Source organism: Aspergillus pseudotamarii (assembly GCF_009193445.1).
Source record: "Aspergillus pseudotamarii strain CBS 117625 unplaced genomic scaffold BDV38scaffold_90, whole genome shotgun sequence".
In the NCBI taxonomy this organism is placed as follows: Eukaryota; Fungi; Ascomycota; class Eurotiomycetes; order Eurotiales; family Aspergillaceae; genus Aspergillus; species Aspergillus pseudotamarii.
In genome coordinates, this window is record NW_022475104.1 from 63886 (window position 1) to 80942 (window position 17057).

At 47.4% G+C, this 17057-nt stretch overlaps 7 protein-coding genes and 1 non-coding gene across 8 annotated transcripts; 2 read left to right on the forward strand and 6 right to left on the reverse strand.

Annotated features, from left to right (window-relative positions):
* Positions 1 to 4451: 4451 nt before the first annotated feature.
* On the reverse strand, positions 4452 to 6398 carry BDV38DRAFT_224020 (putative inositol 5-phosphatase). The gene has a single exon (XM_032052827.1). The coding sequence runs from the start codon at positions 6168 to 6170 to the stop codon at positions 4842 to 4844; it is 1329 nt and encodes a 442-aa protein (XP_031908179.1). The 5' UTR covers positions 6171 to 6398; the 3' UTR covers positions 4452 to 4841.
* Positions 6399 to 6476: 78 nt separating this feature from the next.
* BDV38DRAFT_262194 (putative pyruvate carboxylase) lies at positions 6477 to 8586 on the reverse strand. Its single transcript, XM_032056081.1, has one exon. The coding sequence runs from the start codon at positions 8137 to 8139 to the stop codon at positions 6487 to 6489; it is 1653 nt and encodes a 550-aa protein (XP_031908180.1). The 5' UTR covers positions 8140 to 8586; the 3' UTR covers positions 6477 to 6486.
* Positions 8425 to 10518, forward strand: BDV38DRAFT_297300 (acyl-CoA carboxylase subunit beta; the record flags this gene model as incomplete). Its single annotated transcript, XM_032063099.1, has 3 exons — positions 8425 to 9328; positions 9387 to 9969; positions 10040 to 10518. Exons 1-3 carry the CDS (start codon positions 8711 to 8713, stop codon positions 10516 to 10518), a joined length of 1680 nt encoding a protein of 559 aa, XP_031908181.1. The 5' UTR covers positions 8425 to 8710.
* Positions 10519 to 11157: 639 nt separating this feature from the next.
* Positions 11158 to 11231, reverse strand: BDV38DRAFT_t226. Its single transcript has one exon. It is a non-coding gene; the product is annotated as a tRNA-Ile (tRNA).
* A 54-nt stretch (positions 11232 to 11285) lies between these two features.
* Positions 11286 to 12056, forward strand: BDV38DRAFT_297303 (uncharacterized protein; the record flags this gene model as incomplete). Its single annotated transcript, XM_032063100.1, has 2 exons — positions 11286 to 11373; positions 11430 to 12056. The coding sequence occupies 2 exons, from the start codon at positions 11286 to 11288 to the stop codon at positions 12044 to 12046; spliced, it is 705 nt and encodes a 234-aa protein (XP_031908182.1). The 3' UTR covers positions 12047 to 12056.
* Positions 12057 to 12074: 18 nt separating this feature from the next.
* BDV38DRAFT_297305 (uncharacterized protein) lies at positions 12075 to 13426 on the reverse strand (the record flags this gene model as incomplete). Its single annotated transcript, XM_032063101.1, has 2 exons — positions 12075 to 13267; positions 13301 to 13426. 2 exons carry the CDS (start codon positions 13424 to 13426, stop codon positions 12371 to 12373), a joined length of 1023 nt encoding a protein of 340 aa, XP_031908183.1. The 3' UTR covers positions 12075 to 12370.
* Positions 13427 to 14161: 735 nt separating this feature from the next.
* Positions 14162 to 15080, reverse strand: BDV38DRAFT_224061 (uncharacterized protein). The gene is made up of 2 exons (XM_032052828.1): positions 14637 to 15080; positions 14162 to 14567 (listed from the first exon to the last, which is right to left on the reverse strand). Exons 1-2 carry the CDS (start codon positions 14700 to 14702, stop codon positions 14196 to 14198), a joined length of 438 nt encoding a protein of 145 aa, XP_031908184.1. The 5' UTR covers positions 14703 to 15080; the 3' UTR covers positions 14162 to 14195.
* On the reverse strand, positions 14828 to 16954 carry BDV38DRAFT_262203 (NADP-dependent oxidoreductase). The gene is made up of 4 exons (XM_032056082.1): positions 16544 to 16954; positions 16210 to 16496; positions 16021 to 16152; positions 14828 to 15946 (listed from the first exon to the last, which is right to left on the reverse strand). The coding sequence occupies exons 1-4, from the start codon at positions 16717 to 16719 to the stop codon at positions 15459 to 15461; spliced, it is 1083 nt and encodes a 360-aa protein (XP_031908185.1). The 5' UTR covers positions 16720 to 16954; the 3' UTR covers positions 14828 to 15458.
* Positions 16955 to 17057: the final 103 nt, after the last annotated feature.

The following is a 17057-nucleotide window of genomic DNA, read 5'->3' on the forward strand; positions in this document are numbered from 1 at the left end:
GCGCCACCACCCGCCAGCCAGCAGCAGATTCATGGCTGTGCGCTCTATTCCCACGAGGTATGACTTTTATGGAAACTTCCAGATCGCCATTCCCAGCAGCTGATTAGGGGAACCACTCATGCCGTACCCAGATTGTCTCGCATATACACACAAAAGAAAGATAAGACAGATGAGTAAAAAATAATCGCAGTGCTGAACCACCGGTTCAGTTAAAATCGAGAAAGCCGCCCTTGTATATGGTATAAGAATCCGATGATCGATTAACTCCCAACAATGCATCAAGTCAGAGCATAATTGAATAGGGTAAGGAAAGACAGTGCTGTGATTGAGACAGGCGTGAAAGGTCCCTGGGACTCGGTCCCAACCTGCAGGACCCTGGAAATCCGGTCGAAGTCCTGGAGGTCTTTCGTGCCGTCTCGGATTAGAAGCAGTATCGCAGGTTTACAGCAGTTCCCGAGCGATCGCCCTGTAAGGGGAGTCATTTAAGATCTCCGAGGGCAATGCTCTCCGGTAATCTCGTGGCTGGGCAAAGGGGGACGTAGACGATGGTCGACGGAGTTTCAGTTGCTAGATGAAGCCAGGAGTTAGCGTCATTTCGGAGGTTTGCATGGTATTAATCAATCTCAGATGCTGATCGGGGAGTCTAAAATAGAAGATCTGGAAGCGAATGACATACCACACAATCGGCGCATTTTCCTCCTTGAATATTAACGCGGCCACGGCAACCGCGAGGATAATTGGCACACGAATACATGATGATGCAGTTGGTTGTAGAGCGAGTTGGATCACCGAAAAGAAGGATATTGCTGATAGCTGGCTGATAACCACAATTTAGGTCGTCGAAGAAGAATAAATCCCCTATCCCGTCAAGGGAGGTTTTCTAGGGCTGGTCGTGATTTTTTTTTTCTTTTCTTTTCTTTTTCCCTTTTTTTTTCTGGGGTTCACTCCCAAAAAAGAAAAATGTCAAGAAAAAAAATAAAAAATAAAAAATTAGGCTGCAGCCAGTGCGATAAAAAAAGACAATAAAATCGAACTAGACCGAAATCCAAAGCCACACGGCTATTACGTCAAGATCTTGAAACCGTTGTCTTGCAGCAAGACAAGCAGGGAAAAAGGATCGCGAGCTAAGGCACCGCTAGGGTCCGTTTGGGTGCTTTAGCGTTGAATGTTGGGCTGCGCCACCAAAAACCGTCTCAAAGAGGGCAATTCCGAGGAAAAGCAAAGACAGTCAAGGGAACAAGTAAAATCCAGTCAAGGAGTGGAGGACGAAGGAAGGAGGTTAGAATAGAATTCGGACGATCAACGGTCACGAAGAAGCAATGCAGCAAGTGACAAGGTCACCAAAGTAAATCGAATCAATACCAGGGGTAGGTAAAGATTCGAGAAGTCCCGTGGGATTTATAGGCGATGGAGATCCGAGCGAAATGCCCGTCGGGTTGAAGATCAGGAGAAGACGGATGTACAATAAATAATAAATAAATCAATCAGCCTATGAAAAATCACAACCTTCACAGGATAGACTGGGATATTAATTTTCTTTTTAATTTTCTTTTTTTTTTCTCGTTTTCTTCGGTGCCATCGAGGTACGGGCGGGATTGGGGGACCATATGGAGCCATCGTATATTATTCTGATGCAGTCATTGAAAAATAATCATTTATTGCCGTAATTCCTACTTATGGGTTAATTAGCACGATTTATTGTTATTTTTACTGATATTATTGTCTTGCGTAATAAGAATTCGAACCAGTGAAAACTCACGAGGGGGTTCTCATTGAATTGAAACCACAGGGCCGATCAGGCTTGGATGGATCCTGGGCATCACCGACAGGAGCTGACTTCCTTGGCGGGTGAACTTATGTTTCCTGCGATGGTCATTGGCTTTAAAACGGTTACTGGCGTTCCAACGGTGGGCTCCGCGTTTCCCGGCTGGCTGCTTCGAGGCTGAACCACTAAAGGAGGGAAAAAAATAGTCTTCTCTCATTCGACCCCCGAGCCGAGGGAGAAAAAAGAGTCCGCAAGTCTCCGGGTTTAGTTGATCATCAAGCAAGGGGACAAAGGAAATAAAAAAAAAATAGTTAGTATCATTTCCTTTGTTGAGAGTCACTCAATTCCCGAACAATCTCCCCATGTAACATCTCGATCTCTCCAATGACTCGCATTGTTGACAAGCACGGGAAAAAAGACAACTTGATTGCAGGGGTTCGTGGGCCCGTGTCAGAAGCGATCATTTCGATTTTCACCCTTTGCACAAAAAAGCCACGACAGTAAGAATACGAATCTTGTCGGATTATTGGGTGCCAGCTGTGGGCATAAACAGCAGGTCGCTCGAAACGCAACCGATTGATCCACTGACGCCAGTAGCCGAAGTCGCGGAAGTTTCGCATTAATGGAGCGGTGCCATTAAAATCTGGATCTTGGGCCGAACCGTCGCACCAAGAAAGTTTCCACTCTTTCTGGAACGTCGACGGCGAAGCGCTAATTCGGAATTTTTTTTCTTCTTTCTTTTTTTTTTTTTCTTCAGTTTTATCCCTGTCACCCTTTATCTGGCGTCTCTTGAACGGGCATCTCTTGGCGGAAATTGCGGGAATTGTATATACCAGCCAATTGGAGATAGTAACACTTCAATGAAATGAACGAGAGGAACCCAAGAGCCTGCCCTTTGTTTTGTCTCAACGATAGTGAGTCAAAAAGTCCTGTGAGAGGTTAAGAAAAAAGAAAAAGGGAAACAAAAAAGAAAATCACACAATACTGGAGAGATCCGAATTGGCTCTTCTCTCTCCTGTGTAAGCACACCACCACTGTAGATCATCTTGTTTGCATCTACTATTTGCCTTCGGTGCTTCCTCCTAAACGCAATTCATCAATAACAACCATAATGGACGACCGTGCTTACAATCTAGTAAGCTGAATGGTCCCAACATCCGCATCATTGGGTACGCGAAGTGGAGAGAGAGTAACGTGAGAAGCCATCATGGTCCTTCCTTCCGTCCAGCCACCAAGGGCTTCGCCTTGTAGACAGCTAACATAGCCTCCCACCTGGCTCGGAATCTAATTCTTGAACAAAGATCAGGCTTCACGTCAGACGGGTGAGTGTTAAGTACCCCTCGGTAAGGACAAAAGAGAAATCCCGAGGGGCTCGCAGATGAATGCATTGATTTGATTCCTCGCGAACAAAATCAAGTTTGTCTGGCGTCATCGTGCATTATTGTTCGAAATCCTTGCTGAAGCGGTGGCATTGAATGGATGAGAGAAGGGTGATCATGGATGGTCACCCCTCTTACTATTTACTACTAGTGAGGGGCTTTGAAGGACGTGGAGGTGAACACAAACGCTGTAGTCACTTGACATGATCATGTGCCACCTTGTCCCCTATACTATACTAGTTGCGCTGCCTACCACAATATCAAATTGTGATTCTATCGGTCCGTTGGCAAAGACCCAGACTAAGATGAGGATTCTAGACCGACTATCTCAACAAACAAGGGAAATTAATTAAAATCGAATAAAATAAAATAAACCCGGGTCACCAGATTTGCCTCCCTATAGTAGCGATCGGTAGCATCGGATAGATTCCCAATCAGAGTATATGGTGGGAAAAGTCATGGATCACCCTGTCTGTAGTATAGTATCTGAAATTATCATCCCATGTTAAAATCCTTTAGTGACCCTTCGCATGTGAACCTAAATGTGCACAAAATTCCAGTACCCTTTTGAAGGTCGTAGTGGTATCTAAAAAATATTCATCTCAATCTAGCTAAAGGAGTTTCACTAAGCGAAAAAAAAAAAAAAAAAAAAAAAGGAAAAAAAAAAAAAAAAAAAAAAAAAAAAAAAAAAAAAAAAAAAAAAAAAAATAAAAAAAAAAAAAAAAGGGCCGAGGGAAAGGAGAAGCAAGCTCGAGGATGGAGTGTTAATTAAGGGTTTAAAGTTCTACAGTATATTTTTTATTTAATTATTTATTTAATTATTTATTAATTTCTTCCTTTTTGTTTTACTGCTTCCCGTTTTTGGGTCAACTGCCTGCTATACTCATCATAGCTATGTTGGAAAAAATCACACTGCCATTATCTCGTATTGGAGGGTCCAATACAAATCACAAGATAAACTAACAAAAAAAAATAAAAATAATCATCCCCCTTTAGTCCCCACCACCATTATTTAGATCACGAACAGGCCAACACCCCGACAGATGTCGAAGAGTTCGGTTCTGTAGCAGCCTTGCCCGCTTGGTTCTTATTTTAGTGGGTTTTCTGACAGTGCTCAAGGAGAGAAAGGGAATTGGGATGTGAGCTACAAAGCATTCGGCTAGTGGGCGTGGAACGGACCAACACTGCAAATGGATTCAAATGCAAGTGCTTATATCTAAGTTCTGCTGAAACGGACCATATTTTGGCTGGTTCAGTGGAGAATCCTCCTTTGTGGTTGAGCCGCTTCACCTCGATCGACAAGCCTCCTTCTAGTGACCTTGGGTATTGTTTCCAGACCGGTCTAGATCAGCTTTGGGCTCGTTTGACCCATCAAGCACTGACGTCCGATACAGAACGCTTGTCTTCAGACCATGAAACAGATGATGCACCGCCGCTCTGACACAATGACAGTCAGTCGCACTGCTGCTGTCCTCTGGGGCAAGTATCAGATGTCGTACAGGCTGCAGAGTGTTGATTCAATCCAAGCAGGGCACGGCAGATAGCAGTCCCGGTGTTTGAGTGTGAAACGGGTTGCCCCATTTTTCATAGTTCATGGCTCTTCTTGGGCAAGAGATCAAGAATGATCGGCATGGGGCAGAGCGTTTGGGGCCAATATCTTAATGCAACTGTCAGTACATTCCCAAGCAGCGTAGAGTTCAGGCATTAAAAAGCGATCGAAGCACAAGCCATGCCCCTAGTACTCCAATTACCGAGGCCACCAACAAACCATTCCCTTCCCAGGTTAAGCCCAAATATGCTAGGCAGCCTACTACGAGCTCTTTTCTCCGTGCGGCATCTCGTTTACTCGACCATTCTGGGTCAATTCGAAACGGGATTGCTGACTGCGTTGCATCTGCTGGACGCCTTGACGGCACGGGAACGGAAGCCGACAGCGCGACAGCGCGATGATCTGACGTCGGAAACAGCGGAAGAGAGTTATACTTTAAGGGCCTAACCCGCGCTTCCTCGCCCAAACCAGGCAACGTTTCCAGGTACAACACACGATCACACCAACTAGGCCAGCGTGTACTGGTCCACAGCCACTCCTGTGAGCCGCTGCCGCGAGCTGCAGCCTGACGCGCAGCATTTGTGTATTTGTATGTTGGGGGGAAGTTTATCGGGGCTTCTGACAGGCCATGGAAGCTTCGAGACTGTCGCATCTCCTGGGTGAGTTGATCCTCTTTCAACAAGTGGGAGAAATGACGGGGATCGGTTGGATCCACCTCCGCTTGCGGAAACCGGGCACAATCCTCGTTTCGTGGCGATGCATTAGAAGTGCGATAATTGAGGTCGCCTGCCAGGAAGAGATAACTCGTAGGAATAAAGATACCCCGGTAATCATCGCCGGAACTCCGTGTAGAACCGGTTAGCAAGGCTGTGCTCTCGGAGTCGTCCCCTGTTTCAGCATTCTCCCTGGCTCTTGCAGTCACACGATTAAAGACTAATCGCTCTACCATACTACGCCAATCCTCGTTCCTTTGCCGTACGGCATACTCCATGGGCGCAAGGTGGGCGGCAATGAAGGTCAGATCCACTGTGTTATCAGGGGTTCTCCGCGTCGCATAGGCCAGTCGTGCCCCAACCGCGCCCTTATTGCCCATTTGCTGGAACCCAAACCCGACTCGGGCAGTATCAATCGAAGAGATACGTTCCGCCACATCGGATCGAGCATACACCATCAATCCCGTCATCCCACTATTATCTGTAACCATATTGACGTAATGTGTCTCCCAGCGCCTAGACACAGCGCGCTCCACTACCTGACTCAGGGAAGCAAAATATGGTACCAGAAAAGAGCCACCGAGAAATGCATACGCGATGGGTGCGATTTCTTGAAGTGATAGTACGATGAGATCCGGCGGCGCGGAAGCGCTTGAACTGTCGGTGAGGGGCAGTGCATCGAAGAAATGGTGAGCGAAACGGTCGACGTCAACGAGGTTCCGGGCGCAATTGAAAGTGAGCATGTAGAGGGTAAGGCTATCCATGGTAGGCGCAACTTCAGTCCGATCAATTAATTAAATAGTTTGTATATAGAGGGATCAGTGGTGATAGGAATGAAGCCTGGAGAGTTTGAGGTTAACAGCAATCGGGACGGTTGTCAATTCGGCCAGTTCCATGGATTGATGGTTTGGGACATCCATGTGACGATCAGTGGATCCTTATCGATAACGATCGGGAATTTTGTACGTTTTGCACATAGAGCAGCTCTTGTTCAGCTGATATCAATAATCATCCCGGTTTGAAAGCGAGAAACTTGTGTCATTCAGAAATATATCTGTGATCCATGATCTTATCCATTATCTACAACTTTCCCCGGACATCCTCTTCTAGTTCCACCAACAACATACCCTCTGCCACGTCTTCTTCCTCTTCATCCATCTGATATACCCACTGAACTCGGCCACCTCGTGGGCTTCGCACCTCAAGCTCCATCTTCATCTGCTTAACAAATGCCAGTACCTGGTTCTCCACCACCTGATCCCCAGTCGCCACTAAAACCTCGATTAACTTTCCAGAGAGGGGAAGCACGATATGGCGGGGATTGTGCACGTCGCCATGGCGATGGGAAGATGAGACTAGAGCAGATGCAGCTGTAGATGTGCTGTTTAGCTGCAGTCGATAGGCTGTGGATGAAGAGGGCGTGGTATATCTGATCTCTGCGACCATGGAAGAAGGAAAATTATTTTGCAAAACTCGAGTGAGCTGGAAATGATGCTGCTGCTGCACGGTCTCTAGGGGCTCTAGGGTGATTGACCATGCATCTCCCGGGCGAAACAGAAGATTGGTTGATGAGATACTCGGTATCACGAGCGAATGAAACGACTGTGTAGATGCTTCATGGCGGACAGATTGAGCAATTGTCTCTCCTGATTGGATCACATCTCCAAGATGTCTTTCCAGCCATTGTGTATCGACCTGGCCTGTCAAAAGGTTATCATGGGAAAGGATTCCTCGTAAGAGGTTCAAATTGGTCTGCACCCCAGATATTTTGACATCAGTTAGCACACGGCGAGCTTTCGACACGGTTGCCTCCCAGCTGGACGCAGTGACGATAATTTTTGCCAACATGTTATCAAAATTTGCCCCAACCGTAACCGGGCTGGACCCGGACGCATCAACGTGGGTGTCAATACGAACGCCGTGACCACTCGGCACGACGAACTCCGTGATCTTGCCTATACTCAAGTGGAAACTCCTACCTGGGTCTTCGGCGCACAATCTCAGTTGAATAGAGTGGCCCTGGGCCTGTACTGGGCGGTCTTTCAGTAAGCCAACTTGGGCGAGCGATAATCCCATAGCAATTTGTAGCTGTGTCTGGACCAAATCCACACTGGTAATGTTCTCAGTAATGGTATGCTCCACCTGCAGGCGAGGATTGATCTCGAGAAAATAGAACTCCTTTCGTTGATCGTGAACTAGAAATTCGACTGTTCCAAGAGAACGGTATCGAATTGCCTTCGCCATGCGAATGGCGGCGTCCACTACTTGTTCCACCACATCCTTGTTTTGCATAAGCGACGGAGCAAATTCAACGACCTTCTGGAAACGACGCTGCAAGCTACAGTCACGCTCCCAGAGGTGACACACGTCAATACCGTCACCCACGACTTGGACCTCAAGGTGGTGAAATCCATCCACAGCGGCCTTTTCTACAAACACCGTCTGCGATGGTGATTCGTTAGTTGCTGCCCGCACAGCATGATCCAGCTCGTCTTCCTGGCGCACCAAGCGGATACCACGGCCCCCTCCGCCATCAACCGCCTTGATCATAATGGGGTACCCGATATGCTGCGCAAACGTGCGTATCTCCACTAAGTTGGAGGTGGGACTTGACATAGCCGGCAAGACGGGAACTTTACATTGCATTGCCAGCTGTTTGGCTATGAGTTTGTCTCCTGTGCAGGCAAGGATCTCGGGTCCAGGGCCAATGACAGTAACACCAATATCATGCATACGACTGGCAAATTCTGCACTCTCGCTAAGGAAGCCATATCCGGGATGCACAGAGTCAATATTGTATTCGCGGCTCAGGTTAACGAGCAATGGGATGTCCAAGTAGGCCGCAGCAGATGGCACCCGCACTGCGTGGTGAGGACGTCCAATATCACAGTGAGAACGGTCATCGTCCGTATAAAGAGCAAATGTTTCAATTGATGGAGAAAGTTCACGTGCAGCTTGAAGAATACGAACAGCGATTTCGCCTCTGCTTCATTAGACAAAATCCTCGCATACAGCATGGACCTTTGGGAAATACCTGTTTGCGACCAGGAGCCGCTGAATAGACTGAGCACACATTTTTGCAACTCGAGCTACATGTAACAAAATATGTGGCTACCAACGACCAAGTACAGCGCTAATCACTGTTTCTGGTGGGTGGAGCTCAGCCCTCGGACCTCGGAGAGAATGGGCTCATGATTCATGACCCCTCATGAGGGGTTAGGGTATAGGTTGGAGAGAGAAATGCATACAACAGATATTACCAATCACTATACAGCGATAATCAAATAACTTGAAAGTACTTACAATGTCAGAAGACAAATCATCGGCAGCGACCAGAAGACTTGACCAAGTCTCGGCGCATCTCTCGCAGCAAAAGCTCCCTCCCGACTATGCGGATGTGCGCTCCCAAATCAGTACACTCCGCAAAATCGCCGCTACTCCCGACATCAATCGACGTGGCTACATTCGACAGAAGCAAGCAGGAAAGCTCTGGGTGCGAGAACGCCTCGAAGAACTCCTCGACCGCGATAGTTTTCAAGAGATTGGCTCGTTATCCGGTACAGTAACATGGGAGAAGACTGGACCCATGCGGGAGAAGCCCGTTTCGTTCGTGCCGGGTAATAATATCCAGGGGATGGGAAAATTGCGTGGTCGCCGGGTTCTACTCACTGCGGATGACTTCTCCCTTAGAAGTGGACATGCAGATGGCGCCACTGCAGGAAAAACAACCTACTTCGAGAAACTAGCTTTAGCACTCAAGTTGCCCGTCGTAAAGCTTGTTGATGGTAGTTCAGGTGGAGGTAGTGTTACAACCATCCGCACGGCAGGTTGGAGTTACCTGCCCTACGTGTCGATGTACAAATATGTGGTCGATCAGTTGAATCAAGGCATTCCAAATCTAGGAGCAGTAGTTGGGCCAGCTGTATGTATTCCGGTCTATCCGTTCATTCCCTAGGCTGGACGGAGCTCACCAATAACAGATTGGCCTTGGAGCCGCTCGAGTCGTCTCCTGTCATTTCTCTGTCATGGCTGCAGATGTAGGCTCACTCTTTAATGCAGGCCCAGAGGTAGTCAAAGGGGCAACCTTTGAAGAGGGGCTGGACTTCCAGTCATTGGGTGGGCCCCTGATACACTGCACCAATGGGACAATAGATAACCTCGCTCCTAATGAAGCCGAATGCTACGAGCAGATCCGCACTGTCCTAGGTTTTCTGCCTAATTGTGGTCGAGAGGCGCCACCTGTGGTCACCAGCGATGACCCCGAAGACCGTGAGGATGAGGCGCTACGGCGGATTATTCCACGCCGACAGACAAGAATGTATAATCCACGAACCATCATCACTAGCGTGGTTGATCACGACTCGTGGTTCGAGATTGGCGCACTCTGGGGTCGTACTGCTATCGGTGGTCTAGCAAGACTAGGAGGGCGGCCTATTGGAGTGATCTCCTTAAATTGCGAAGTAAACGGCGGGGCACTAGATGCAGCTGGAAGTCAGAAATTGACGAGGTTGTTGAAGCTTTGCGATGTGATGAACCTGCCTGTGTTGCAATTCATTGACGTTCGTAAGTACTTTCATCTATGATCTTTTCTACAGTACTTTACTTTCTGACATGTTCAATAACATTATCGTAGCCGGCTATGCCATCGGTACCGCTGCCGAACGCACTGCGACAATGCGCTGGGGTGTTGAGCTAGCGAAGACCTACTACTCGACTACAGTGCCAATGTTCAATGTGATCACTCGACGAGCATACGGCGTGGCTGGTGGCATCATGCTAGGCGCCCGTGACCCGGTTATGCAAGTAGCCTGGCCATCGGGGCAGTGGGGATCTCTACCACTCGAAGGGGGCATCGAAGTTGCCCATCGACATGAGCTACGCGAAGCTGAAAAGGAAGGCCGGAAGGCCGAGCTGTACCAGGAACTGGAGGAAGAATACCGACGATTGATGAATCCGGTGCGCACAGCGAATGCGTTCGGAGTAGAGGAGATCATTGATCCTAAAGACACGAGAAAGGTGTGCTGTGCATGGGCACGGCATGTGTATAAGGCTTTGATACCGGAGAGATTGGCAGATCGGGCTGCTGGGAAAATTCAACCTGTGTTCTCTTAGCCCCGGATCATGGTCTAGTCGCATAATCTGATTGCTCTGTGGGGGTCAACAGGAACTACGAAACATCAATATTATGATACAATTAAGTGTGACACTTTAGCATATCCCTTCTTTCGTGGACTGTCAACTTTAGGTGATACTACTGATTAGTACTAGAAGGTGGCGGGGTTCATCCAACAGAGAACGTCAATATATATACATCTCATTGATAGTTAGGAGATTAGCCCCAATACGCTGAGCATCTAGGAATCCTCACGGATAAATCCCTTGATTCATACATAAGTAACCAGCTAGGCCTATTCTGGTAGATCCCTGCTACTCTAATCAGTGTTTTCAACATATCGCTTAACTATTCATATAATTTCGAGAGGTGGAGAAATTAGGGATCGGATATTCGGAAATTACAACTTGGCAACTCTCACAGGCGTTAATATAAAGACTCGGACACAACCACGGTCTCGAGGTAGGTACCTGGCAGCGTTTTTCCTCCTAGTCATAGGAGCTTGACGAAAGCCGAGACAATAATTCCAAATAGGACGGAGAGCAGAAAGAAGCTAGCGAGCAATAAAAGCAAGGGTTGAAAGTAAAAAAACAGACCCGGGTGAGATATCCGAACAACCGTCCCAAAAAGGAAATCGCTGGTCCCGGAGAGGCTCGAACTCTCGACTTCTGAGTTATTAGCTCAGCACTCTAACCGACTGAGTTACGGGACCGCTTATTGAAGGAACAACTGCTAACATGAATTATCAAAGAAAATTAAAGATACAATGGCCTTCACCATCATCAACGGGCAGGTATTTACCCCGGGGCTTGCGATTATCGACGCCCCTCAGCCCTATACCCCACTCGGAGGAGGTATGTATACATGTACGCCCTTTGCAGCCACGTGTGCTGATATGCATCTATGATAGACAACCTCCAAGTAGCCATTGACGTCTCTGGAAACGGGCGGTTGACCTCCAGCCCGTCCGACGCCACTCAATTCCATGACATTACGCTCTTCCTGACCTCAAATGAGCTCTCGAAGAATTTCACTATCTCCAATGGCACGGAGCCCGAGGGCAAGGCCTATGTCGGTCCTGTCCTCGAGATTAACCCGTCTACCAACGTCCAACAAGTCAACTGGAACTGGCCTGGGTGCTTAGCAGGTGAAGGGGACGGCGGTTCTGGCTCCGCACGAGGATCGTACAATATCTCAATCCATCAGTCTTTCAAGTGGGATGGAAAGGACTACTATACGATTTCTGACTTGCCTGTCAACATCACCAATGCTATTAGCAAGTCAGACGATAGAGTCGATTGTAAGTTGTTGGAGAACGACTTGCTCAAACCCGATGAGATTGCCGCGAGCAATGATACGTTGCCGGGACAGCCTTGGGTGGATGAAAATGCCAGAGGCGATGGTGGTAGTAATAGTAGTAATAACAGCAACGGTGATGGAGAGACTAATAGTGGTGGCCATGCTCGAGGTACTATGAAGCAATGGGGTCTGTTTGCCATGGTGGTTGGGGGTATGCTGCTGGTCTGAGGCGCAGAACATGGGGCCCTGGCGGATTGAACTTTCTGGATTTTAATTTTTGTCATACACATATCTTGTAATTATATTTATATACAATTCTCCTGCCCGTCCTGAGGCGATTACCTATTGCAATCGCCATAGGAGTAATTATCAGTTGAATTAGTCCCTGGAGGTCGCCTTAGGCATAAACAGTTAATGACCACCACGGGTGAAAAGAGCTTCTAAAGGTAGGGAAGGTAGCTTTCATATCCAATCTCTAAAACAGACAAAAAGCGAAAGGTGTTAAATGGGACAAATCATTCCGAATGCAACATCGTTACTGACCTAGCACTCCTATTGCGACTTTCTCTGCACACTCCAGGAGTGGAAATGGTCTGCTAATGTCTCCTTCAAAGGTCGATAAAAAATCTTTAACTCCTCCACACTGGCATGATTGTTGATATTGAATTTGACGCCCAGATTCAATTTAAGCCATTTTTGGCGTAAGCCGAGTAACGGTCCGCATAAACGTACCAGCGAATTTGGAAGCTTATGTTCCGGAATTCGGCTGGAGTGAGCAAGTGAGCGTAGGATGCGAGCAAACTCCACAAAGTTATGCATCTCTTTGTCGGCCAAGATATAACGACCGTGTGAATCCGGGTTCTGGGCTACTCGAAGGTGAGCTGTGGCAACCTCTCGGACGTCGACAGTGGCAAACCACAAGTCTGGAACCCCCAAAAACAATTCACCGCGGAGCAGCTGGTCAAGTAAAGACAGACTGCCAGATTCTGAAGTGGGAGAGAGCGACGGGCCCAAAACAAACCCAGGGTTGATTGTCACTAATCTCCAGCGCCGTGGGTTCGGTTGTGCCTCGTAGTATTTCCACGCCTCTTTTTCCGCAATCACCTTGGAATATGAATACGCATTGTGTGTAACGGTGCTGGTGGTGTTGAAATACTCGCTGGAGAGTGTATTATCCTTCATATTCTGCACATCTGTGTTGTCTCCAAAGATGGCCGCTACAGATGATGTGACGACGACAAGTTTGATCGTTTCGCATTTCTGGACCGCATCGAGAACATGTTGTGTTCCTTTGAGAGCCGGCTCAACCACCTCTTTCTGGCCGTCACGAATCCGACTTTCGATAAAAAAGGGCGAGGCAATGTGATACACCACCGAACAGCCCTTTGCTGCGACGTCGAAAGACCGTGCCTTTAGGAGATCCGCCTCAAACAAAGTCAATTTCCCGGGCTATTTGGCCTGCATGTCGAGCGGGTGTTTGACCTTTTTCTCGTTCTTTATACTGCGAACCGTCGCATGAAAACGGTAGCCGCTCTCAAGTAATTGTTGGACAACATGACTGGCAACGAAACCACTGGCACCTGTCACGAGGTAAATATCTTCGGTCATTTCCAAGTATGACTCGAGCCGTATCACAATGAGAATGGAAGTCCCTGGCTTACCGAATAGAGTGTGGTGCCTTTTACGTTCTCGATTTCCCTATGATTTCTGGAGCCCCCGGAATTCATGTCCGAGTGCTCAGCGAACTACTTCAGGAATCATGTCTTTTTTTCTACATCACGCGATCCAATTTTGGTGACATCTTAGTTGCCTCTCGCTGCGGTAAATTGCCCAAAAAACCTAGTGAAATCATACGCATGGGCCGTTTAAAATCACAATACTTAGACCATCATCTACTAGTAACTATGTACATACCTGAAGGCAATAGACTCGGGGCCGGGCAGTTAGTTCCGCCGATCTGCTAGGAGCATACGTCATGAAGAATCCAGCAAAATACGTCCGGTTCAGGTAAAGTTTCTCTTATGGAGCCACGGTAATTTAGCGTATCAATCCAGGGCCTGTAGAGTAGCACTAATGAGGTTTGAGCGACCCCCTGGCAGCAAGGAAAATCGTGTATCTTCATAAACCAGAGCTCTATGGCCAGATATACGAGCGCTTATGTATCAACTTCACCTAGGACCCACATAACCCTAACAGTACATTCAATAATTCATATTGACCCTTCAAGAACCCTGCTAGCAGAATACCAAAAGCTATTTTATTTGATGACACTGATTAGATTGCATTTATGCCACCAATATAGCACATGAACCAGCATTGAAAGAACACCCGTATATATCGTCCCTAATATATACTAGTACCATCCAATCTCAATCCTCTATCCACGAAAAGCCGCCCAAGCCTGAAACGCCCCTGCAGCCGCTGTGATGAAACCACTTGACTTCACCCCTCCCCGTAGATACGAGACCGAACTACCCCAAGCAATCAAAGTAAGTAAAGCAGCGATAGCCCGATTCAGCGGCTCATCCAGCGCTTGCGGATTCAATGACCATTGGAGATTAAGCAAGGCTAAAAAATTCAAATAAGCAGTTAGAGCACAGTGGCAATACATTGTATATATAAAAGTGAAGAGAATACCAGTTAACACCAGGTAACCACTCCCTTGAAACCATCCCACGGTACTGCAGACAAATGCTATACTGGGTAGTTCTTGGAACCGCCGCAATCTCATGAATTTACGGCTGGAGAGCTGTTTGGTCCGTTAGATTGTCTTTTTTTATATCTTGGGCATAGTGGACTGGGATTGATAGAAACTGACTGCGTGCCCGAAAGCGAGGATTAGAGAGCCGTATGCTGCCGCTTTTAGGTGTGCTGGGTTTGCCATGGTAGGTGGATATTATATTGTCAAGTATGAAACGAGGTAAGTAGTAGGGAGTGGTATGGAAATGGGGTTAGGGAGTTGGATATTATAAACGTTAAATGTTCCTGATGTAAACTCGGGGGAATGTGGTTAAATCCTCCGATAACCTAGGTTAAAATCATTCTATCCCCGGGGCCGGCCTTGAGCTTCCCCAGGCTTGGGTCTTTGGCTAGCCCAATCGGGGGTGCCTTGCGAGGCCACTGCCCTGGCTTGGGCCCTTCGTTGCACGCGAACACTCCCTTGTGGAGAATCTGCTGAAAAGTGATGAAGATAATACTATTTTTTTTAACCTGGATCTCTAAGATGAATTCATAAATTTATCATCTCCGGACGATGTCCATAGTTAAATTGCCACCTGCTGTTAGGCGATCGCTTATGGAGTAAGTAGCATGCCATGACTGCTATCCATGTAGTGTTCATCTGTGCGAACTGATAATGGGTTATGCGAATTTGATACAAAAGCTCGTGCAACGAGGAAATGGTGCCGGAGGACCAGGATTATTTTGCTAACCTCCAAAAGATGGTTGAATACTGTTTCTTCAAGGACTTCTCTACCGATGATGGCAAGGATGACAGCAAGATCCAAAACATATAGATTAGGTGGTACGTCCTTTAACATATTAATATAGTATATAATGAACATGAATAACCCCAAACGAGAGACCAGAAAAGGCATCTAAGAGTCATGCCTGAGAATAACCACTACGAGGTGGGGTGAGGCTATTGCGGACTTTCTGGCTTGACAACTTTGATAACCACCTTCCCCAGACCACCGCGATTGCTGTACACAACCTGACAGGCTTTTCGCACGTCCTCAATGTCCCACATATTAGCCGTAGTGCCAACCACTGGCTTCAACTGGTCCTTCTCGACATATTCGCGTAAGAGATCCAGGTCCTTCCCACTAGGCTCCAGGAACATATATGAGTACTCCACGCCGTACCGTCGTGCACGTAGCTTACGGGCGGCATCAAGCAGATTTAAAGCTTGTTTGTAGATGAAGGGTAGAGTCGGGCGATGAGGAAGTCTCATGACCGACGAGTTCTGTAGTAGATTTCCCGATGGCAAGGTAGAAATCGAGATAATCCGGCTGGTTTTCGGCCGCATCAGACATAGATACTCCATGGCAAGGCCGACAGTATCGAATAGAAAGTCAACTGAGCCGTGTGGAATAGCATCCTTTGGTTCAGACTTCGTGTAATCGATGACTTCAGTGCTGTCAGCAGTTGATTTATGACAGGGATATAGTGGGTGGAGGCTGGCTGGTGGGATGGGGTCTTACTCTCGTCAACAGTTCCCTTTCCTAACAGTTCGTCTACTTTAGGGATTTTAGACGTTGACACCGTCGTGATCACCTTGCCGGCATGGAAAACATGCTTTGCTAATTGACATGCATATAGACCCGTCCCACCTACTGCAATGTTGTTAGATATGCGTGCCGGTTAGAGGCAAAAAAAGAAGGGGATCGTACGTCCTGCAGGCACAAATACAGTCTTCCCTGCAAGGTCACCATTATACTTCTGTAGAGCCTGGAAGGCCGTTGTTGCTGCCAGTGGAATGGCGGCTGCGCTCTCGAATGACAGAGATGGTGGCTTCAGAGCAATGAATTCTTCCGGGCATTTAGCATATTCACTCCACGCTCCCCGATGCGACTCTGGTAATCGAACGTATACTTCATCGCCGGGTTTAAACCGCGTTACACTTTGCCCAGTTTTGGTCACTATGCCGGCACAATCGTATCCAATCTTGTAGGGGAACCTGGTTTATGTTAGTCACGACGGCTTTCTTCTGAAGGGTGTACTTACGTGTCTTTGAGTGCTGCTTTTAGAACACCTTCTGCCTTTTTCAGATCAACTGGGTTCACACTAGCCGCATGGACCTTGATGATCACGTCTTTTGAGTCGGTGATTTCCGGTTCTGGTAGCTCGGAAAGTATGTACCCGGACGGGTCGGAGTAGGAAGGGATGTTGATCGATAGCATTTCGGCAACAATTTAACAAGGGAGTAATTGAAGAAAGAGAAGACGAGCTAGAACTGCTTTTGAGATGCAGGCACGTATTTTAAAGAAAGAGCAAAATGACGACAGAGCTCGGAGCTGGGTTACATATCTTAAGCCTTGACACTGGAAGCTTTAAATAGAGTTTTCAACTCCACTCGCGTTCTCGGTTCTGTTTAACTAGTCAACGAACCAAGTTGATGAATAAACGGTAAAAAAAAAAAAAAAACATATTTAGGCTCTTGATAGCCTATTCATGCGCAGAATATCGCCCGGACTCCCTCTAGAATGAGATGGAAGATATGAAACGGTTCCTGCCGTCG

What these genes read in the sequence shown, in the direction of transcription:
- BDV38DRAFT_224020 (XM_032052827.1), bottom strand. Translation starts at nt 6,170, where the DNA reads ATGGATAGCCTTACCCTCTACATGCTCACTTTCAATTGCGCCCGGAAC.
- BDV38DRAFT_262194 (XM_032056081.1), bottom strand. Translation starts at nt 8,139, where the DNA reads ATGCATGATATTGGTGTTACTGTCATTGGCCCTGGACCCGAGATCCTT.
- BDV38DRAFT_224061 (XM_032052828.1), bottom strand. Translation starts at nt 14,702, where the DNA reads ATGGCAAACCCAGCACACCTAAAAGCGGCAGCATACGGCTCTCTAATC. An exon ending in TCCTCGCTTTCGGGCACGCA is followed by an intron (nt 14,568 to 14,636) that starts GTCAGTTTCTAT and finishes CGGACCAAACAG; the next exon opens with CTCTCCAGCCGTAAATTCAT.
- BDV38DRAFT_262203 (XM_032056082.1), bottom strand. Translation starts at nt 16,719, where the DNA reads ATGCTATCGATCAACATCCCTTCCTACTCCGACCCGTCCGGGTACATA. An exon ending in AAAGCAGCACTCAAAGACAC is followed by an intron (nt 16,497 to 16,543) that starts GTAAGTACACCC and finishes AACATAAACCAG; the next exon opens with GTTCCCCTACAAGATTGGAT. An exon ending in TGTATTTGTGCCTGCAGGAC is followed by an intron (nt 16,153 to 16,209) that starts GTACGATCCCCT and finishes ACAACATTGCAG; the next exon opens with TAGGTGGGACGGGTCTATAT.